At 44.3% G+C, this 22,529-nt stretch overlaps 3 protein-coding genes across 3 annotated transcripts; all 3 read right to left on the bottom strand.

Annotated features, from left to right (window-relative positions):
- Positions 1-6,135: 6,135 nt before the first annotated feature.
- LOC108108935 (CLIP domain-containing serine protease 14D-like) lies at positions 6,136-7,310 on the bottom strand. Its single transcript, XM_017217189.2, has 4 exons — positions 7,080-7,310; positions 6,975-7,017; positions 6,746-6,915; positions 6,136-6,688 (listed from the first exon to the last, which is right to left on the bottom strand). The coding sequence occupies exons 1-4, from the start codon at positions 7,306-7,308 to the stop codon at positions 6,231-6,233; spliced, it is 900 nt and encodes a 299-aa protein (XP_017072678.1). The 5' UTR covers positions 7,309-7,310; the 3' UTR covers positions 6,136-6,230.
- A 5,624-nt stretch (positions 7,311-12,934) lies between these two features.
- Positions 12,935-14,375, bottom strand: LOC108108960. Its single transcript, XM_017217215.2, has 5 exons — positions 14,260-14,375; positions 14,141-14,200; positions 13,690-14,080; positions 13,296-13,626; positions 12,935-13,244 (listed from the first exon to the last, which is right to left on the bottom strand). Exons 1-5 carry the CDS (start codon positions 14,289-14,291, stop codon positions 13,057-13,059), a joined length of 1,002 nt encoding a protein of 333 aa, XP_017072704.2. The 5' UTR covers positions 14,292-14,375; the 3' UTR covers positions 12,935-13,056.
- A 2,643-nt stretch (positions 14,376-17,018) lies between these two features.
- Positions 17,019-18,069, bottom strand: LOC108108861 (spaetzle-processing enzyme-like). The gene is made up of 6 exons (XM_017217078.1): positions 17,859-18,069; positions 17,759-17,801; positions 17,701-17,704; positions 17,547-17,592; positions 17,124-17,497; positions 17,019-17,072 (listed from the first exon to the last, which is right to left on the bottom strand). Exons 1-6 carry the CDS (start codon positions 18,067-18,069, stop codon positions 17,019-17,021), a joined length of 732 nt encoding a protein of 243 aa, XP_017072567.1.
- Positions 18,070-22,529: the final 4,460 nt, after the last annotated feature.

The following is a 22,529-nucleotide window of genomic DNA, read 5'->3' on the forward strand; positions in this document are numbered from 1 at the left end:
AGCCCCGATTTTCCGCCATTTCCTCTGGTCCACCCTCTAAACCAACACCTGATATATTTTGCTCCACATTTTGATTGGCAATCTAAAATGCACTGGCATTGAGTTATATATATGTATGTAGTAGGTACGAACATATATTGGATGGGGGCACTAACCTACCTTTGTGTGTGCGGCGAGCTTGTTAAGTTTTATTTAAATTCGAACTGCATTTTGCCAACCGCGAATCGGGGGCGGCCAGTGGGTGGGTGGGGGGTGTACGTGGCGACGGGACAGGCGCCTGTCCTCGCTGCCGCCTCGAGCGCCGTTGTCCCGCTGTGATTGTCAAAGGATGCGGCCAGGAAAATAATTAAAAATTCCATTTAAATGCAGATTAGCTCCGCAAAATGTGAGACTACAAAATTATATAGAATATTCTGTTCGGCTCCCTCCCCTCTGACCAATATTTATACATACCTATATGAACATGCTTAAGCGGCGGCTTTAATGGCGCTGCCTTTGAAAGTAGAATGGCGCCTAAAAATATGCAAATCGCGGACAAACGGTTTTATAAATGCAAGCGGTGAGCGTGAACCGAAAAAGCCCTTCCATATGCATGCTCAGACTCAGAAATCTGAATTCAGAAATCGTAAATCGCAAATCTAGAGTCCCGAATCATTGGGCTTCAGGTGTGGCAATTATTCATGAGGGCTGTAATAAAATCAAAATAAATTTCTATAACAATGGCATTAAATATTGAAGCCGTTGTTTGCTCAGCGAGGGTTTCCGTAGAGTGAAAAAATAGTTGTGCACTTTCTAAGCTTTATTTGCATTCAGCATTTTTGATTAGATCAATGCACACGGCAGCTTTGGCTTAAAGAGGCTTTTTACGACGCTGCAGATGTATATTTTTTCCCAGAGATATTTCACCTTTTCGTGGTTTTAAGCCATCGCATGAATATGGCTGAATGGGAAAACGAAATGGCAATCAAGTTTTTCAGCCGTGTCCTCATCTTTATTGGCAATTGCATTGTTTCGGTTACATTACTCATACGCCCTGTTGGCCCTGCTCTTTTCGCTTTTTATTGAGCCCCCGCCGATATGGCTTTTGTCAATCAGTGTAACGGCATTTAAATATACAATATATATGTATATATATTCAGATATATATATATATATATGTTGGCCCTGTTCGATCCGCCAGTTACCAGTTTCATGCATTTTTATATGTGACAAAAGCGAGCAGTAAAATATGAGAAAAAAAGATCGAATTGTACCATTGGGACGTCCCTGTAATGGCTACGGCTACGGTTACCATTACGAATCAGACAGCGGCACAAGTCATCAGTTTTTATGCCCTTGCAGCTGATTCCAGTTGCATCGGAGTCGGAAACGGGGCCCGAAACTCCGAAACTCTGACGCATGCATCAATGTGCTGCCTGGCTGATTGCGGCTGCAGTTGTCAAAATGTAAATGCAGCCCAAAGTTAATAACCGTGCCGAAGGGGGCCATCTTAAATGCAGTACGTTTTCCGACATTCAACATTCCTGCATTTTCCGGTTCATACTTTTCTGGATTTGTCGGTTAAAGAGTAATTGCATTTAATATTCAAATTGTGTTGGTTAAGGGTCATATTTTACTAATTTGCAGAAAGTTAATGCTAAAATATAGCTTATACATCTTTTAAGACACTTAGGGCTTATATGAAACATGTCTTTGCTTTCCCAAAAAAAGCTACGACGTAAAAGGTGTTGATTCCCGGAATACTCTTTGTTCTAGGAATTAAAGGAAATACCGCTTAAGAAATTAAAAAAATCCCACCAATATTTTGATAATGGAACTGCGCACTGAACCTATACAAACTGATAATAATGATGATTGATGATGAGTGGGGGTCATGACGTCTTTCTTTTAAATCATTCTCTTGCCTATCGCCACAGTGATTAATAGACCTACTACCTACACCTGCTTCATCGACAAACATTTTAGAGTCTGGTTTTTGAATTCAATTGTGCTCAATTATTTCGCATGAAATCCAACAGGAAGAATGTGATATTTGGTATTTAGATTTACATTACAAAAGCATAAAATGCATGCAAACTCTTCCGTCCGTCATGCGATAGAAATGTATTGTTTTACGAGCCCAGCAATTTGAATTTGTTTTATGGGGGCTCCCTCGATTGTCTTCGTGTCCAGTTATTACCGCCAAAAGCCTGCTGATGAAATCAAAATATGGGAGAAGTATTTTCATAACCAGCGCCAAACACACACACACACACACACATAGGGCCGAGTACACTGGGAAAAGCCGGGGGGGTGGAGGAGAACTTTACAGCTCGTTTTTGAGGTACGCAACGATGTCCTGCGGCGGCCTTTTGGGCCCTCCAATGAACATGAACATTTGAAACGAATTCGGTTCGCATTCCTTTTTTATGCTTTGTTTTTTTTTCGCCTTTTTGTGGTATAAATTTCATTTTTGGTATGTTTAGAACGGCCAGCGGCATATTTTATGTACAACTTCAACACTCCCAGGATTCCAGGATCAGGATGTGTGTATGCGTGTGTTATCGCACTGCATTTATGTATGTATGTGGACGGATGCCTTCCACGTGGGTTACTTAATATACAAAGGCCTTTAATTTCGTCTAAAGCTAAATAAACTTTATACCCTTTGGTATCTGCCACACATCTATCCGCATGTGTATGTATTACGTATACACCTGCGGTCATGCCGCCACCAAAGGACCTTCTCCCTTCCCCCTTCTCCATTCTCCACTCGCCATTCTCCACTCGAAATTCTCCATGTGTGTTTGATGTTTGGGCTGCGTTCTTTGGCGCTCTCTGTTTTGACTGTGTCTGTTCATGCTGTTGTTGTTGTTGTTGTTGTTGCAATGTCCTTGGGCGAATATTTGCATGTTTTATTGTATCTGCTGTTCTCCCAGTTTAGGCCACGCCTCCGCCTCCCACGCCGCCCTTGGCGCCCGGGGGACAATCCACCGCCCTCAGTACGCATGTACCTATGTTTTTAATTCTTTACATCGATATTTGGCCGCTGGCAAGTCAAAAACGCGAGCCGCTGCCAAAGGTTGATTGCGGCCCAGGGAATGGGAGGGTGGAAAATCCATACCCCACTCCCCCCAACCGTACCTGGCTTTGAGCTAGGAAAGCCGGACAGCGGCGCGTTGGAGGCGATTCTCCTCAAAATAGGCATGATATGTGTGCTACACCTTTTGTTATGCATTTGTTTTGATGTTGAAATCTAACCTTAGCCTCCGGCCATTGGCCACATTATTTGCGCTGTTTAAAGAGGTCAAAAACGATTGGTGGGGAATGGGCAGGGGGCGGTGGTTGGTGTTTGGAATTAAAGTCCATTGGCAAGGGCTAATTAAAAGAGTGCTGCATAGTCTTAGGCGCAGGGGTAGGACTTCTTCTCCAGCAGCTCACATATTTACACGCTAGTTTCCCATTACCGCGATGTCTTGCAGTCGCAGTGCGATTTTTAATTTGCGTTATACGAGGAGTTTCCTCTTGCCTGGCCCGCGGCTCACATGTGGAATCGTGGCGGGAGTGGAATGGAATGGAAAGAAGAAGGAAAGGAAGGACAGGATCTGGGGTTGAGGAAAGGATAAAGAAGGAGCCAGGGGAGCCGAGCAGCGTAGCGTGACATCGCAGGAGCAGCAAATGTCACGCTTCACTCATTTCCGTCCCATGATGTCGACGTCGTAGTCATCATCATCGCAGTCGTCGTCGTCGTCGTCGTCGTCGCTGCCTGCTGATGAAGCTCAATGGTTAGTGGCAGTCAACCAGGAGTTTCCCTCCGCCTCCTATAGCTCTTCCTCCTGCATCGGCAAAGAAAACCACATGACAATATTGGTAGGTAGTCTGCACAGAGAGAAATCTCTTTCTTTAGATGGAAAAAGGGGGAGGGCAAGAAATTCATTTCAAAGATAAAATACTTCATACAAGAAAAATGTGCCACTGAGAACATTCAAATATAAATGTGAGATTAGAAGAGTTTCTATATTTATAAACTTCGACAAGCATGGGAATTCCCATTAAAGTTCACCGGATGCTAAAATAAAAATCCTTCAAAAGAACACAAAAATAAATCTGATATCAGTATTGTTTCTGTTTTGAGTCTTAACTGAACAGACCGAAAAGTATCCCAACTTACTAAATACAAAAAAGAGGTTTGATAAGGCTTGATAAGCTTTTGGAAAAACCTTCTTAATAAACAAATATCCATGGCAAAGTAATCCTAATCTTACTTTTCCATAGTTTTCTTTCCGTGCAGAATGCTGGGTGAGTGGGTGAGCGGAAAGTGCTGGATGGGTGGGTAGTAGTAGCAGTAGTGGTGCCCCTTCTCCGGCTGTGTCCTCGTTCAGGTTGCGGTGCTGGGTAGGCAACCTCTCAGCCGGAAGCACTTGAGAACTTGCAATGGCCAACGGGCATTCGGTGCGGTTTCGTGCGTCGTTGCCCCCATTGCCCCGTTCCCCGGTGTCCCCTCCGCCACCATTCCCCCCTTCCGCAGAATCCTTGACGCCGAGTTCGCGAACTGAAAATTCCCTTCGTTTTCATTATGTTGCGGCCACGTTGTCCTTGCCTCGGCCTCGGCCTGGTCTCTCGGCCTGCTCCTGGCTCCTGGCTGCTGCTGCTGCTGCTCCTCCTCCTCCTCCTCCTCTTCCTCATCCTCGTCTTCCTCATGCTGCTCCTGCCGATTCCGCTGCGGCTGCTCCTCCATCATGGTTCTTTTCAGAGACCACGCCATCATTATTATGAACACCGTTATGCCCGCTGGCCATATATTCCAATTTGTTGTTGTTGCCGCCGCTCTTATTTCTCCATCGCCAGCGGTACTCGCCTTTGTTGTTGCTCCTCTTGGTGTTCTTATATGACCGCCAAGTCTCTCTCTTTCCCTGCATACCCATTACTTTGGTCTGTGGTCAGGGGCATGCCAGAATCTTCCTTTTGAAATTTCTAACTTAGGGGGCTTGACAAATTTGTAATCAAAAAATGTGAATAATGTGCCGTTGTGAAAGGCAAAATATTGCCAGAATGAATTTGTGTTTTTAAATATTATTAATAATATTTTAAATATCGTTTATCTACGTTCAAAAACAAATTTTCCAATGAATTTAAATAATATTTTTAGAAGTTTATTTATATTTTTGAAGATGATGAGTTCTTAGGAAACCCCAAAAAATGGTTGCGTATTCGAAGTCGACAAGCCCACAAGCGGTATCTGTGAGTTGCAACCGAACTGGGTTCGGATTATTTCACTTGTTCCCTTATTTTCGTTTATTTTGCAACATTTTGCCGCATTGCATTCGCGTTGACAAAAGTCTTGATGCCTTCGCTCCGTGTGCCATTTATGAGTAATAAGAAGCGGATGACTCCGGGGTCTTGGCAGTTCACTTACCTGTTGTGGTGGCTGCTGCTGCTGGAGATTGGCCCTGCCCTGCCATGCCCTGCCCTGCCATACCGTTGAATTGCATTGCGATTGCTAATAAATTCTAGATTCGGATGGCCAACTGCATATGCAAATAAATAGTTAGGCCAACTAACTGGCCGAGAACGCCTGCGAGCGGTGTAAAAACAACAGCAATAATAACAATAATCGTGCCACATTTAGATAGCGCACACAGAGAGAAACGCTTTTGGCCAATTGAAGAGTTTAAACATTGGGCCAAGTATGAAATTTGTTTGCCCATCTACCCAGCTTCCCTGTCTACTCTCCTCGCTCCTCGCTCCTCGCTCCTTGCTCCTACATCCGAAATGTTAAGTTGCCGCAGTCGCCTGCTTATCTCTGGCGCTGCTTGCAACATTCGCTGGGGGCAATTTTTACTTTTTGGGTTTTCGATACGAGAGCCGCTCCACTGCCTCGGCATCCCTCCAGCTCCGCCCCATCTTTATTGGGAGGACCAAGAGCTGCTGCCCAAATGCAGTTGGCCTCCTGGGCGTGTGGGAGCGTGTGGGAGCCAGGTATGAACTCGTGAGTGGCTAACTAAATATCTAACTTAAAAATATAAAGGCATTATCATCTTCGTATATATTATATAAATTTATGCTAGCCTTCATCTGAATTCTCTTAAAAAGACCCGAACCCAACCCTCGAGAGTCAGTATTAATCGAAACGCCAACATGAAAACCACAAAAATATTTTCTTAAAAATAATTTTAATCGTATTGCTTTAGTTTTTTTTTAGCCTACAAATAAGTGAACTGTTCTAATCGGACTTAAATTAAGGAAGGGTCTCATCTTGACACAGTTTTGTTTTGCCCTTTCTGGATTGACTTAATATTGCTGAGACGGATAGTTTCCTCAATCCACTTAACAAAGTGATTCACATTCGTGTAGACACCGAGGCCATTGCAGAATGATGATCCATAACTAACGATGCCCAGGAGGAAAGTCCGGCGACTTCCCTTACTCTTTGTCCCGTTTATCCTATACGGTATTCTCGCACTTAAAGGACCTCCGGAGTCGCCGTTACAGGTGTCCTTGTAGTTACCGCCAGCACATAGCTGGGATGCATCGAGCTCCTTGTGGAATCTGGTGTTGCAATGTTTGAGATCTATTTTTGTGAGAAGGACTGTCTGTAGTATGTTACTGGATTCACTTGATTGAGTTCTGCCCCATCCTGTGGCCGTAAGTTGTTGCACCTTGCGACCCACTTGATGATCAGTACGCAGACAGATCGGCCGGATGTACTCTGCGAAGGAGAGTTTACGTTTAGAATGGCCTTGCTGGATAAGCTGCTTTAATTTACCTGAGAAGGCCACGTTGGTGGCCAATCGAAGCAGCGCTATGTCATTCTTTGAGACTCGCCCCATGTTGTAGTCAGGATGGATAAATTCATCTTCGATGTCAATCACAAGGCGCCCTGACAGGCAATCCTCTGAAGTGCAATTTCTATCGTATTCTCCCAAGCTCACCTTTCTAAAAATCAAAAACTAAAATTAAGAGGGTTCCTTGGGTAATCCATGGCAGAAACTTACTTGGGCTCCAGGGTAAGGCAGCTGGCTGAAGTCAGTACAAAACCTGCAACAAAAGACAAAAGTCAAAACTAAACTTACTTTCAGAATCTACGAGAAACTACTTACGAGACGTGATCAGCGAACCGCCACCATACATATTTCTTTCGCCCATTATCAATACCATCCAGGGGTTGGCGAACCTCTTAGCATCCATGCCTCCCACAATCCGTCGAATCCGCGACGGGTGCTTGGCTATCCCACACTCCTCCTCGATCAGGGACGCCGATCCTTTGCTCGCTCCAAGAGCTAAGCAGACCAATACAGCAATGCCAGCTGTTAAACTTACGGCTCTCATGTTTGATTTGAGACTGAATCAAATATGCAAAGCTGGCACATTTTTATTCTTTCAGAGAGTGATAAGAGTGAGAGTGACTCAGAAGTAAATAAATTTCCATGGCTCATTGTATTCAAGATAATTCGAATGTTATGAATGATTAAGTAACTGATCTCTGAACTCTAGCCTTACAAAATATATATAACTAAAAAAGGAAATGAAGCTCATTGAGAGCTCATCATAGGTCGGCCTATGCGGTTTATAGCTGAGTGTGCTTGGAAAACACAACCGCTGGTGTTCCCAAACATTCATTCATTGGTTCAAGATTGAAGATTAATTATGATTAATTACTTTAAGTAAAGAATCTCAAACTAACATATCTATGAGTTTGTTTGTTTTTCTTCCTTCTAAACTGGACTGAGTTCGTGTCACGGGGCCACTTCTGTCGTGTGTTAAGTTGGCCGTAAATACTTTTGGCCTCGCCTGGTGTTTGGCATTTGGTGTCTGCTGTCTGTGCTGGGTGCTGTGTACTGTTTGCTGCCCAAGTGCCTGGATGCCTGGATGCTTGGATACTTGAATGTTTGGATGTTTGGGTGCCCTGGTGTCTTACCGTTCCTCGCTTTTTGGCATCTGCTCTTTAGCCCTAAGCTGGGACTCGGTTGTTCGGTTGTTCGTTGCTTTATGAAATATTTGTGCTGCAACTTTATTTACAATTTTTTCGGTTATTTATTGTTGGCAATTTATGCTTTCGTTATGCATTTTTCGTTTCTTGTATTTGGTCAGTTCTTGCATTCTGATTTATTGGTATTGGTATGCCGGCCAGTGTTCCTTTGTGGGCCCTCTACGCTTGGATTGCCCATATTGAAATGAGCCCACACACGCACACCCTCAGTTATATATGTAGGGATATGTGGGATATATGGATGTATGGATGTTTGGATGTTTGGATTTTGGATGTACATATATTGAAACCAAACAAGTTTTGAAAGAAATTGTTGGCAATGTTGCTAGAAATTCGAGTGAAATTGCATATTTCTTTTAATTGCAGCCATGCCGGCAAGTGCAATTAGAGGTTGTAGATGAGAACAGGCCAGTGCAGAGGCGTAGTAGGGTTTAGGGATCGAAATTGATTAGTTTGTTCTGGAAGAGATAGCATTTACTCATTCATGGATGATGTTAATAGAAACATCATTATTGAGGCAACCGCAACCACAGCAATGATTCTCATAACATTTTCTAACCCATAATAACATGATTAATAAAGAAAGAATATCTGTGATTACTTAATCCCTCTTTTTAGGCACGCCTCTGCTAAAACGGCTTGCGATTTCTCTTAGTACCTCGAACGTATTTATTTTTCATTTTCAATATGCATGCTGTCTGCTGAATTCCTGGTCAATTGTTTCTGGCATTGTTCTTTCGGGTTCCTGTTTCGGCCATGGACAATCTGCAATCAAAACCAAGGCACTTGAAAGATATTTTCTCAAATTGGACATGACACATTTGTTCGGCTCCATCTGGGCCTAATGAGGGTTTCCAATCTCAGTTTCTGCTGGGTATGATGGCCGGAGTTACGAGTCGGCCAAGTGCCAATGAGGCGCCAGTTAAATGGCAATCCTGCAGGGCAGTGTAATTAAAAATACCAAAAAGAACGGAACATCGAGCTATTCAAGCGAAATCATTCTTAAAATCTGCACTTGATTGAACGGAAATCAGGCATTTGTCAGATTGATAGCCGCATCTGCATTTGTAAGTGCATTTCAGTGCAATTTGTGCTGTGATTTTATGACTTTTATTCTCAACGCTGTCCACATAAATTGCGTACTGCTTTTCTTATTTTTTGCTGTTGTTCTTGTTGCTGCCCCGACAGTCATCATATATCAATGTCGTTGCAAAATTGATAATGGACTGCAGCAGCAGCAGCAACAGCAGCAGTAGCAGCAGCAGTGGGTATAAAAATCAAAAGCTGGCCGCTGGGCAAACATTTGATCTGACATTTGTTGTTTTCTTGTCTTTTGTCTTATTTATGTTTATTTACTTAATGCCAAGTTATCGTATTTAAATCAAATATTTGACTAAAATATTATTTCTCATAATAAGAAAAATGTCGACCGCCTTGAGGTCAATCTCTCTGCTGTGTGTGTGTGTGTGTGCGAGTTTTCATTTGTTGATTTCGAATGCAAAATAACCAAGTTATCGCTCGCCGATGCTGCATCCACTGGCTGTCAATCTGCGTTTAAAATGCCTCTATACGGATTTTTGCATTTGCCCACTCTCTGCCCTCTGCTCGGCGCCCCTCCCGCTGGCAACTGCAATCAAAATTGCAAATACAATAATATGAAAAGCACAATGAAATAAATTGAAATACCTCAAGCTATGTAAATGGGCCAGCTACGGCGACTGGGCAGCGGTGTTCAGGACACGCACACGGTGACCCCCAGAGCCACTGCCAAATACATGCTTGTGCCCCCAAACCCACATCCCATATCCATATCCCATATTCCACAGCCAAATCAGACAGGCTAAAAAGAGAAAAGGTTGCCGACCTCCACTTTTGGCTTTTGTTGCTCTCCCGAAGCGGGAGTTTCGGCCCTAACTCAATCAAGCTGTTACTGGAATAGGCAAAATTATTTAGCCTATTTCTATTGTAGAATATTTCAATAGCTACTCCTAAACTTTCACTAAACTGTATGGTCAATTTTAAGCTAATCCTGTGGGTTATAAGTGCTTTTCCAGTTTACCTTTTGGTTGTAAGTTTAAAAAACTGTCTATAAAATCTAAAAAATATTAAAAATTAAGGAAATATATACAAAGAAGTAAGGTTTAACGTAGCTTTTACTCAAACACCTCTCTGAGTCCTTTACCTACCTTTTAATATTCGTCGTCTTCCTGATGGACCAGGGTATTTCCCCTTCGTTATGGACTCCTTGGGCATCCATTTTCCTCTTTTTTTTTGGTGTTGCTGATGGGGGTCTGAATGCTGTTGCTGTTGTTGTTGCTGTTGCTGGTGGGACGTCCTCGTAATCAGCATTTGTGGCGCTCGAGGTCATCCGCAAAGTCTGCAGGCTACGTCGGAGTCGCCGCTGCCGTCTTCGTTGTTGCTGCTGTTGGTGGTGCCGTTGTCGTGTTGCATGTGCCACAGCAGCAACAGAAACAGCAACAACAACAACAGGAACGCGAGTTCCGTATGACGCCGCTTCATCTTCCTGCCTGTGGCCGCGGGCCAAGTTCTGGGTTGGCTGGAATATTATAATTACAAGCGAAACAGGCCCCAGAGCCCTGCTCTCCTCTGTTTCGGCCCAGGCATCCGCATCATCATCATCAGCTTCAGCTTTGGCTTTGGCTTGGGACTCTGCTGGAGCTGTAGCCAGTACACTGAGCCGAAAATGCTGACCTGAGACCGGAAATACAGTTCTTGATAGGATATGTCGTTAGGTGAAATGAAGGAAAGGGATCTAACTTAGGAGAAAAGGTAAACATCTTAATATCTCAACATGTAGTTGGGTGATAATCTAAATGCTGACTTATTGGTTAGTTTAAGTACTTTCTTTAAGAACATTTCTCTCCGTGCTTACCTGTATCTGTGGCTTTAGCAGCCATGGCGACGAGGTGGTTCTATTGCTGGACTGCGAGTGGGAGTGAAAGGGGACGGAGATCCTGATATCCAAATGAAGTCGAAGCAGCGCCAAAGGTGTCCGCGCTGACGTTGTGACAGTTTCAGTTACCGTCTGTCTGGAGGAGCAAGTGAGTGGGAGGAGGAGGAGGAGGAGAAGGGGTGAGTATGTGTTGCAGCAAACGAGTGTAAGCCGGTTGCATGCGGCTATGTCGTACAGCTGTTGCCACTGCCACAGCTCGTTGACTGGCTGAGTGACTGATAGGTCCGAAATGCCGGAGATGAAGAGGTCTAAGCCCGGCTCGAACAACTTCATTTCGAGTGGAGTTCGTGTGAAAATTATTGAGATACATTTCCCCCAGCGATGGACACACGACGTTCGAAAACGAAGAGCATCCCCCCGCAGCTGTTCGCCCCCGTCCGGGGCCCTTCTACCGCTCCTCTAAGCGGCGGACATTGGCGATTATCTTGTCCACGACTGTGAAACAAATGAGCGTCGTAGTCGCACTGAGCCAGAGATGTTGCCCCAGGGGCATTTGCCGCATTGTTGCTTCAAAGAAGATAGGTTTCGGCTCGCATCTGTATCTGTTTCTCTTTCTGTTTCTGAGAGTGTTCCGAGCCAAGGAAAAAGAGTTCCCACATTCCCTGTATGTGAGAATATCGCCCTCAGTTCGATTGGCATCTATTTTGGTGGGGGCCTTCCAGCCAAGTTGGCTTATTTGGGCCCTGGGAGGCTCCAACTAACTATATTAATAGGCCCGCTAATGGTTTGCATGCTTGGGAAATGAAACGGAAATGGGTGTATCTAATTAACTTGTCCAATAAAATAATAATTAATCTAAAGCTTAAGTGGTTGGGAAAAGTTTCAAATCCATTCGTGACTCAATGGTTTCTGTTTTGAGGACTAAGACCAAAGTTTTCAAGAATTTTCTTATCAAAAAGTGAAGTGCGGGAAAATATCAATGTCAAAAAAACAAATTACTTATTTTCCAAGAATAAGAAATGAGTAGAACCCCGACCGGAATTCTTTGTATCGCTTTGGTTTTGCCAAGTATCAAACGTGCTTATTCACGTGCTTTTAAATATTAACCTAACTTAACTTTAGACATCCCTTAGTTTTAATTTGCAGATAAAGTCTGGAAGTATTCATCCTCTTGGGGGTTGCTCTCCAGCTTCCACCTCCAGAAGGGAGTTGGACTGGGCTCTTGTCAGGCCAGTGGGCAGATTTCATATTCGGATAGTGAAAGAGGATGACTGAGAATAAGAAAGAGCCCGCCGGGCAACCGAGAGATACTCCTCAACCCGTTCATTCCCCAGATAGTCTGTGTTGTGTTTACGTTGTAAATGGTTGTTGCAACTACCACCACCACCGCCTCTTCCCATCAGCTGGCCTTTATGCTGATTTCTGGGCCTCGAACAAGTTCGATGTTGGCTGCTGCCGAGAAGTGTCTGTGATTTACGACCGTCTTAAGCCGCTCACAGAAATATTTTCAAATTACACAAATTGTTCCATTGGAGCCAAAGTTGGATACTTTGGGCCTCTGGGGCTAAGGCCACGGATTAGTCGGCCCGGGGCCATGACATTTATCCATGATGTCAGAGCTGTAGAGAGTGTGGAAGGGGTGGTCGGAGGTGGGCAGGCAGGTGGTTAAAGAGCGGCTATCTACTGTTTTTCCACTCTGGCATTCCTTTGTGGAGAATGGAATTTCAATTTGCCGGCGACGGAATGTTTTTGCAACGCGCGCTGGCAATTTAAATTTATGCATGAACATTTTCTAATACCACTTAGAATAACAGAAATAATTTATTATTTTTAACACTTTACAATTTCCGCGCACTCTGCCTGTGTGTGTGTGTGCGGTTTTTGGTTCTATTTTGGCAAAACAACAAAGCTTAATATTTGTTTTTCATTTGTTAGCCCGGCACCAGGTGGGACAGGCGGAACGAGGGGTGTTGCACTGGAAAAGAGGCGTTGGAGCGCGAGTACTATTCAACACTTTGTCGGGGAGTGAAAAACAGCAAAACAGCAAAACAGCAAAAATATCCATTTATAAATATTTTACAATAAATATTGCGCCATGGAAACTGAATAACAGCGCGCCGTTTTGTTATTGAAATGCAAAATGTTTGATTAAAACTTCAATTTGTCCCGCCCATCAAAATATAGGGGCTCTGATTAGCCGCATCACGTAGTAGAAGCACTTCATCGGCACTCCCGAGCTCCGCATCTTGGCCAGATATCGGTTCTGTTCATTCAAACCCACGTTGATGTCGAACCACAGGATGTAGACCAAGTAGCCTAAGGTGATCAGTACAAAGGCTAAGCTGTAAATGTGATTTTTATCTGGAAATTGAAAAGGGTTTAGCCAGTTCGGTTTTCATTAACGATTCTCACCAATCAATTTCAGTACCAAACGTATCTGCTGTGAAGCCCAGACCTTGAGAACCTCCGCCACTTTCACATCTTTCAAAGTTTCCTTTGGCTCCTTACGGTTCTTTCTTGACTTTACGTCCTGTTTCTTCAACGACCTATTCCAACCTTTATTGCGCATTGCTCTTTCGGCGATTGTCATGAAGGCCTTCTTCGGGTTTTCGGTGTATCTAAAATGCTCCTCGGAGGGTCGTGCCATATGAGGTTGAACTTCGGCCTTTTGTATGCTTAAAGTCGGTTTTGTGGCTGCGATCACTGGCTGGGGATTCAGGTCATTGTAGCTCTCGGGAACCATCTGGGTAGAGAAACATGTAGCAAGTATATAGTTTTTATTAAGGATCTTCTAGATATTCCTCACCTTTCTAAACGGATCTTTCTTTAAGGCATCCAGCGAGGGATTTCTCTTCCGACAGTGGCCACACTCCAAATGCCTTAACCGCTTCTTTGTGCTATGCTTTTCAGGATTTTCACATTCCTGTTCCAGCGGAATTTTCTCCTTGTCCTGAGCTTTGATCTCCTGACGAATCCTTCTGTCTAACCATTCGCTCTCAGAGTTCTCCGACTCTTCCTCCTTTAGTTGCATGGTGAGCTGGTAGAGATTCTTGTTGCTAGACTTGACAGTGAGTTCCTTCAGGCTGGGCAGTTCTGGAGCCGCTTTCAAGTGACGATCTTCGATCTCACCGACAGTGTCAGTCCGAATAATTCCATCGGGAGCTACCGTTGTGTGGTTGGCATAGACTGAAGTCAATCTAAAGTTAATAACAGGAATTAACTTAACTTTAGATGCTACTCAGATAGAAGCTACTTACGATTCTGCCACAAACTTCTTGGTTCTGAACAGTTCGATAACGTTTTTATCATCATCCCCGCTGGGAAATAGATTTTCGAACTTGTAAGTTCAACATTTTTGTGATTAACTTGAACTTACTTCTTCGTAGAGATGGATTTGACTCGCGGCATTTCCTTTTCTGATAACTATAAACTATAAATATCAAAAATTAAAAATTTATACAAACTAGATTTGTGTTGGCAGACAGCGAGCCGAAAATGTTTTGACTTTCTATCCATTCGATTCGAGTGTCAAGGGCTGCTGTGCTGTCGATTCCCTGGGGGCACATTTCACACATTTTCGCATTAATATGCAATTAAAGCGGAATAGTTGCAACTAGTTGCAGTTGCACTTGCCAGCTGTGTTAGCTGCGCAGGCGCATGTCCCCGGGCAGTTCTCCACGACCCATCCTGGCGATCGCTGCCGGCGCTCCTTCAGCTTCTATCTCCGGCTGTTTCCGTCCCTCCCCTCGGCCCCTTACTCCCTCGGCCGCTCATCAAAGCGTCTAAGTCCTGCGGCAACATTAACACAGCGAAGCGCAAGGACCTCGCTGCCTCGGCCGGCGTCGCTGCCAGCCGCAGGACAGTTTTTCACGCAGCGACGCTTTTTCGTACAGTCATCGTGCAGCGAAAGCGGTTCTCATCCGCAGCTCCTTCAACTTGGTTCCGCACTTAGTACATAAGCCGCTGTACATAAACAGATGGACACTGGGAGAAAGATTGGGGGCTAACTCGTAATTAACTGATTAACCAAAGTAATCTATAACTTGGCATAAGTTGACCTTTTTGTAAATGAAATAAAAGAACTAGTTTGGTGGTTGGCTTTGACTACGTCTCTTCTACAACCCTAGCACTCCCAAAGTGAAAGAGCTGAACCGTTTTCGCTTTCCTCTTAAAAGTTAGTTTTCTTCCAGTGTAGCCCTGGCCGGCGGCGCTTTGGTATGGCGCAACTAAAATGCAGTTGTTGTTGCTTTTTTCGCTTTTCCCCGTATTTGTCTTCAGTTGCTGCTGCTGCTGCTGTCGTTGTTGTTGTTGCTGGCGCTGCTTTGGAATTGTTGGCGGTTCTTTGCCATCGCCAGCGGTTATTTGAGGCAAGAAGTTGGCCCAAGGGGTCCGGCGGACAGGCAAGGCAGCTGACAGGACGTTCGGACGGCGACGACTTGACTCCGGCTTTGACTTGAAGAGTTGTCTGGCATTCCCTTGCCGGCTTTAATTGCGTTTGAACTTGGCGAAAAATATATATATAAATATAAATAGCTATAAAATAAGTAACCTGCAAGTCAAAAACCGAAATTGAATTGTTATTCATTCAATTAGAAGGGGCTGGGGGCTGACTGGGGTGGCAGATTATTTAGATGCCTAGAAACGCACTTTGATTTTGATTTTGTTGTATGCAACTGTCAGTTGCACGCCTTTCCAACCGAATGCATTTGCACAGAGCCACTCAAAGGGGGCTGGTGTCTATGGGCGAGGGGCGGAAAGGCTTCGTTTGTTGCGCTTATTCATTCGAATGTTAATTAAATTGTATTTAAACTGCATCGACTTTTGACATATGCCTCGGCTCGGCTGCCTGCTCATTGAAGCGCCTAATTTGATCAGAGAAAAAGTCTCGCTTATGAAATGTATAGCCTTTGACTGTTGAAAACCATCCTGAATATGAAAATTAAATGCATATAGTATTTAAGCATTTGCCAGGGAACTCCGGGAACATCAGTTGGAAAACTTAAGAGCCCCAAGGATCAGAAATAGTTAACATGACTATCGAGAGAAGGCTTCTACTTATCTAGCAAATCATAACAGTCGACAAAAAATAGCAGACAGGAAACGTCATCAGCAATGCGGCATGGGTTCCGTTAGAATTGTATGAATGCTCATCCTGCCGCACGGGAAATTAAAAGGAGGCTGCCTATGCGGCGTATGTGTAATATTGGGGCACAGGCACACACTCGGAGACAATGCTCCTCCGAATGGCAGAGGCAGATAAGCGACGGCTCTCCGTCGCCATAATCATAATAATAACAATGCCCGGCTCGGAGTTTCGGAGTCATTAAGCGGCGTTTTATGGCCATTGTGTGGGGCAGAACTCCTCCGATGTGGGAGCCATCGTGCCTGTCCAGTTCCGGCCAATTGCTATGCATATTTGGCTATTAAGTGCTGCTCGGAGAGTGCGGGCGAAAGAGTTATCTTCAAGCCACTAAATTGCAGCCGATAAACGCGGCCAAAGCAGCCGGAATAATGGCAAACTTTTGGCTACCATTTTGGCCATCGTATCAGCTGAAAGAAATTTTAATTAAATGTCGCCGCAAACGATGCGGTAATATGCAACGAGTCGCACCGAGTCGAGAACCCAAACCAAAACCAAAACCAAAACCAAACCCAAGCCCATCCGTGTCGCAGGTATGGGGGCATTATTTTAGCGTTCAATATGATTGCAGCCTGGCGGGGCATGCCATTTGGCTCAATTTATCACAATGCCAGAGCCGGCCAAGCCAGTCCGCTTGACCCAGAGACCAGAGACTGGAAATCAGGAATCGGGAATCAGAAATGAGCCCCTCATGCCGCTCATGTCAAGCGCCTCGAATGCACTTAATACCGTTTTCTGACTGCCGTGAATTGCATTTCACGTGTCAGCGTTTTTAAGCGCTTTTCGCCGGCGGCTTTCTGGGTATTTGGATTTGGGATCTCCCCAAGTGGAGTTCCTCCATTGACGGCTAATTTATAGAGTGAGAGCGGCGGCCCCTTAACGCGGGCTGAGCTATTTAATAAGCAAACAATGCGGGAGCAATGCGAAAAGAAATGGAAAATCCTTTGGCCCTTGAAGTGCCCTGGGTTATGCGATGGGTTGGATGTGGATTGTGCTTAGGTGGGGTTGGAGGTCACAATCACAGTCGTAGCCTTGCAACAAGGGGAGCTCTGAAGATCTACAGTGAGCATTCGCTAAGGTTTATTTCATTTTCTTGTTACATTCACAATCCAGTTCATGTACGCCATGACATCTGTATAGAAACTAGGGCCGTCGCAGGTCAAAGTCCCATAGCTGACAATGCCAAACTGGAAAATCCGAACAGTGTTACCATAAGTTAGCTTTGCACTCAAGGGACCTCCGGAGTCTCCAATGCAAGGGTCACTGTCCCAGCTCCCGGCACATATCTGGGTGTTATCATTTGGCGATTCAAATATTTCTCGGCACTTCTGGACATCCAGACGATCTACAGTGGCTGACTGTAGTATACTGCTGTTTGGATTGTTATTAGTTTTACCCCAGCCGGTGACCTTGAATACTGAAATTTGTTGCTCTAGTTGCTGATTCACCAGCAGGCAGATGGGCCTTATGTAATCTAGAGAAGAAAGTTTTAGCTTAGGGAAGTCTAAGACCAGATTACTCACCTGAAAATGCCACCACTCTTGCCATTCGAATCAGAGCTATATCGTTCTGGAAGTATTTCGGTTTGTAATTTGGATGGATGAACTTTTCTGCGATATCGATTTCGTAGGTCGTGCCCTCTGAACTGCTCCCTCTGTCGTACTCACCCAAGCGTACCTTTCTGCAAAAATAAACTTTTATTTTTAAAGATATTAAATAGATTTTAGGCACTCACTTAAACGGGATGGCAAGGCAATGGGCTGCTGTCATTACATAACCTGTAAGATGTTTTATTAATTCATCGATTTGAATTATTCCAAAATTAAGATACGAACGTGAGTTTATCAGCGATCCACCCGCAATCGACTCGCCGACCAAGAGAACCATCCATGGGTTTGATAATATACCAGCATCTTCTCCCCCAACCATCCGCTTATCCCTCAGATGAGGCTTTGTTGTTCCACAATTATCATCCAGCAAGGCGCCGGATACTTCGAAAGATCCCCGGAAGAGGAGCAGCAGAGCTATGACCACGAAGGCGTTCATGTTACTGAGCAGACTGAAGAAATTTGTGTGGATTTTTGATTGAGTGTATGAGAATATCACTTTCGGGAAATAAATTGCTTTTTAATTGAATGAATTTGCTAAGGTCAGGGGCGGACCTCTACTGGGTCTTTTTGTTTATGAGACAGAAATTTAGTTACGTGCTGATAATCGGACTTTGAGTCCGCTCCTGATTTAGCTACACACCCAAAAGTTTAAGAGTGCTCTCGGAAAATAGATATTGTTCTGAAAGTTAGCAATTTGAGTCCGCTGTATTGATAATTGATAAGTAACCGCTCATAGTTTAGGTTTGTTTAACTGCTGCCCAGAGATAAGAATATGTATGACCTTAACCTTACTTAGGCTTATCTGTCTCTTTGAGTTCTATCATTTAAGCAAGATCTAAGATCTATTTTTATTAAAATATTATATTGGATTACAACTTAGCCCTAATTCTGATCTATATAATCTGTCAAATTGATATTGATTTGCCTCTGCTAGCATGTTAACTAAAACGCTCGAAGTTCCTTCACCTGACAGATATTACTGTACCTTTTACACGTTGAGTTCAAAAATTCATCATTGTTGGCTGCTGCTGCATTGTTGCCAAAACCCGCTGCTGCTGCTGCTGCTGCCCGCCCCCGCTGTCCCCGTTAGCATCCTCCTTTGCCTAACCCCTCGTTGCTCCTGCAGCCCAGCTCCCCCACTTACCGCAAACCGAAACTGACTGATGCCTGGGAGCTACTTTTGGGATGAAATATTATAATTACAAGGGAATGTCCTGCGGCCAAGGAGGAGCTGGAGCAGCGGCGGGGTTGCGGGGGGTTAGAGGAGCTCCGGTTTCCAAAGGGGGTGGACGGGATGGAGCGACATCAGCCAAGCATCAGGCAGCCCAAATCGCAACTCTCGCTCGCTCGCTCTCTCTCTCTCTCTTTCGTACTCTCGTTCTCTGTTGCTGTTTCTGTCTCTGTCTGTAGTTCGGTGTTTGTGCCCTTGGGGCCTTCGGAATCCCAACCCCAACCCACACCAGGGCAGGCTTCTCTTCCTCTTCTTCAGTCGCAACATGTTCGGACGTTGTGTTTATATGGTCGCCTGCCGGCAAAAGCGGGCGCTGATAATTTAGATGCCTGGCTGTGATAAGCCTTGAAAACTGGTTTCAATGTTTCCAACATGTTCGATGCGGCAACAGTTAGGAGTGGGTGGTTAGATAGCTGATTACACTTAGAGGGGAGGGATGTTGGGCAGGCTCACCCGTTATTAATTGCAACTCAATGGCTTGAAGGTATTTATTAAGTTTTTGTTTCATTTCTAAAACTGGCATTTGCATGTGTACATTTGTCTCATCTCATTTTCACATTTTCTCATTTTCACTTATTTCATTTCACATATTAATTTAGGGCGCGTCATACACACACTTATGTATTTAAATACACAGATGTATATACCTGCATGGCCTGTCAGTTTTATTGAAAATTAGCCTGCAGTTAATTTAGCATGCCATTAAGTTTCCACATAACCCCTTGTCGTTCTGGGCCCAAAAGTAATGCATGCAGATTATAACTTAAATATGAAATGTCACGCATTGACAGGCATTTTTGAAAAGTGTGCAGCAGCAACAGCAAGTTTTACACCTTGGGGCCAATCCGTTTATGGACCGGGCCGGAGCTGGGGTCTCCGAGCTGGAGAGATGGATATGGATACGGACTCTCGGATCAGCATCTCACGCCATGGGTAGCCACAAAAGGCAGGCCACAGCAGAAACAGGAATTTATGAGGCCTTTTGTATATGCTTCGAGGCGAAAGTGTTCGAGGGGGGATTGAAATTGGGCTGGAGATGGGGATTGGCTCGCAATTGGGAATGGGAATGGGAATGGGAATGGTTGTTGTCTCTTAACCGAACCCCAGAGATGACAAGGGTCGCCAGTGGCAAGTGGGCCAGAAATGAAAGGGGGGTACTGCATTAGTTTTGTTTCACCAACCAGAGGTCTACATAGTTATTAAGTTTATCAGTGTGAAAACAGTAGAGCTATGGAAGAGTATAGTTTAGGATAGATGTAATGCGGCTTAAAGCTTAAATTTAACTTTAAACAAGGTATTATAATATCCTCTTTTTCAAAGTATATCATTCTTTGTTCATGGAGCTACAAACTTAACTCATATTCAACATATTTCTTTTCAGTATTTCGTTGGCAGAGTTGGTATAATGTTCAAGATAATACGCGTAGTGCTTAATCTCTAACTAAAGTTTAGGTAACTAATCAATTTCTTCCATTAGAATACAGCTAAGTCTGAGCCTTTAACCATTTCCCCTTCACTTAGAGAGTGAGCAAAGCAATTACAAACTATTTGCCACTCTTCGGTGGCTCCACCATTTGCTGCACAAGTGATTCAGTTCCGAGGACTGGTCACAGCTTCCGTTTAATTGTGGGGCTTCCACGCATTTCGCACGCTTTTTTCACCTGCCAGCTGCTCTCTCACCTGGCCCTCCCCCTTTGCCTAAATGCTCGATTGCAGTTTGTGTCTGTGTGGGTGTGGGTGTTGGTGTGGGGTTGAGAGTGGTAGTGGCTGTGGGAGAGAGGCAGGCAGAGTGGGTGGTTGAGGTGTAACAGATGTCTGTAAATTGCTTTACTGACTGACTGACTCGCCAGTTGGCTGTTGGCGGTCGCTTAACTGCTGATGTTGCTGTTGCTCCTGTTTGGTTTGTTGTCAGTCAAAGTGTCAGTATGTATATGCCTCGCTTACAGGTGTGAGTGCAGGTGTGACTGTGTTGGTGGATGGGTGAGTGGGTGGCAAGCGAGCATTACACTTATAACTGCATTAATACAAGCTTATGCTTCACGGAATCGGGCAACCCACTAGTTGTTGTTGCTGCTGCTGCTGCTGTGGCTGTTGTTGTTGGCCCAACATTGCACATACAGCCGTGCGACGGCATTGCTTACAGGTGTGCGGCATTCGCAGCTTGTCAGTGGCCGCGTTTAACGCTACACTTAAACAAACAGCCGCGTGCGTACACAAACATCACACACACACACACCCAGGCACAAGCAAAAACACACACACAGCAGGCCGCGGAAGGAGCAACAACAAGTACAACAACAGGAACAGGATGGCCAGGATGTGGCCGCCTATTAAGTGATTTTAACACTTTGCGCATGAAAATTGCAAAAAGGCAACGGCACGGCGTTGATAATTATCCCTTAATTGCTTAATGAGCGGCACTTGAGCAGCGCCGTCGACAGAAGCGACGTAAGTTTAATTAATGCCAATTTAATTACCACACCATACACACACACACACACATACACACATGTGTGTGGAACTACTGACTACCGGGTGGCACTTAAATTTTCCACACTTGCCGCAAAGGCAAAGGATTTCCACACAGACAAACATTCTGTAAGTGAATTAAACGGCTTGGCCCAGGCGTAAATAGCAGTTAACTGAAGTTAACTTTGGCTTAATTATTAATCAGGTAAGTTTTATGGGTAGGAGTTTTGATAATTACCTAAATCAAGAATTAATACATATATATTTCTGATTAAGAGCATGAAATTGTTGTCATTTATTGGGTATGTAAGCCTCTGTTTCTTAATCTCGAAACAAGTTCTTACATTTTAATCAGCTTAATGATGAGTTCATTTACATATATATTTATTGTGAAGTCATTTAATTATTTACTTAACAGAAGCTGCCTTTGTTATTTATCTTTTATGAGTTTGAAATTCGAATATTCATTTTATAAATAATATACCAGGAAATTTTATTGATAAAGTTTAAACATTGTAATACTCAACTTTAGGAGCTTAAACTTTCTCAATTTCTTTGGGGCTAGCACTTCCTCCGCTAGTAAATAGTTTTTGAAAGCCAACAAAAATTGAAATACAATAAAAAATCAGCATAAAGCCCCGCTAATTGCTTCCCACATTGCTTGTTTGCCTAACTGAGCAGTGGTTTACAGTTTCGACCATGGCAATAGACGTCATGTTTCTGGCTTGGTTGTCGGCCGAATGTCTCTATTAGGCAGGGCCATAAGTTATTTGGTTGTTTGGCTTGATTAATGTTCACCTGGCCGTGTTCCGAGGAAAACTTAAACGCTCGAGCGGACTGGGAGGGGGGTTGGATGGGGGATCCGACCATTCCAACCACTCGGACCTCGCTTTGTGGATTGTCAGTGGCAGCTTCGTTTACGCTTTACCCTTTTCCATTGCCGGATGGCCGGCGGCGGTCTCTTCTTCCAGTGATCTAATCTTGTTATTGCCCTGGCCTCCGTCTCCGACTCCATCGTCATCTCCATCTCTATACCCAACTCCATCTCCGGTTCCATCATGCCCGGCATACCCATAAAGATATACACATAGCACCAGCACCAGTCCCAGTACAAGAGTGATTTAGCTGATGTGCCAATTCAATTATTTCTACCTACATAGGATTTTTCCACATGGCACCGGCAAAACATATAAACA

The sequence above is a fragment of the Drosophila eugracilis genome, unplaced genomic scaffold, assembly GCF_018153835.1.
Source record: "Drosophila eugracilis isolate 14026-0451.02 unplaced genomic scaffold, ASM1815383v1 contig_1765, whole genome shotgun sequence".
Lineage (NCBI taxonomy): Eukaryota > Metazoa > Arthropoda > Insecta > Diptera > Drosophilidae > Drosophila > Drosophila eugracilis.

Coding starts and splice junctions, on each gene's coding strand:
- LOC108108861 (XM_017217078.1), bottom strand. CDS start 18,069: ATGAACGCCTTCGTGGTCATAGCTCTGCTGCTCCTCTTCCGGGGATCT. Junction 17,802..17,858: donor TGGATCGCTGATAAACTCAC/GTTCGTATCTTA, acceptor AACATCTTACAG/GTTATGTAATGACAGCAGCC. Junction 17,073..17,123: donor ACATGAACTGGATTGTGAAT/GTAACAAGAAAA, acceptor GTAGATCTTCAG/AGCTCCCCTTGTTGCAAGGC.
- LOC108108960 (XM_017217215.2), bottom strand. CDS start 14,291: ATGCCGCGAGTCAAATCCATCTCTACGAAGAA. Junction 14,201..14,259: donor AAATCCATCTCTACGAAGAA/GTAAGTTCAAGT, acceptor TCTATTTCCCAG/CGGGGATGATGATAAAAACG. Junction 13,245..13,295: donor TTTGGTACTGAAATTGATTG/GTGAGAATCGTT, acceptor TTCAATTTCCAG/ATAAAAATCACATTTACAGC.
- LOC108108935 (XM_017217189.2), bottom strand. CDS start 7,308: ATGAGAGCCGTAAGTTTAACAGCTGGCATTGCTGTATTGGTCTGCTTA. Junction 7,018..7,079: donor CGGTTCGCTGATCACGTCTC/GTAAGTAGTTTC, acceptor CTTTTGTTGCAG/GTTTTGTACTGACTTCAGCC. Junction 6,689..6,745: donor CACCAACGTGGCCTTCTCAG/GTAAATTAAAGC, acceptor TCTCCTTCGCAG/AGTACATCCGGCCGATCTGT.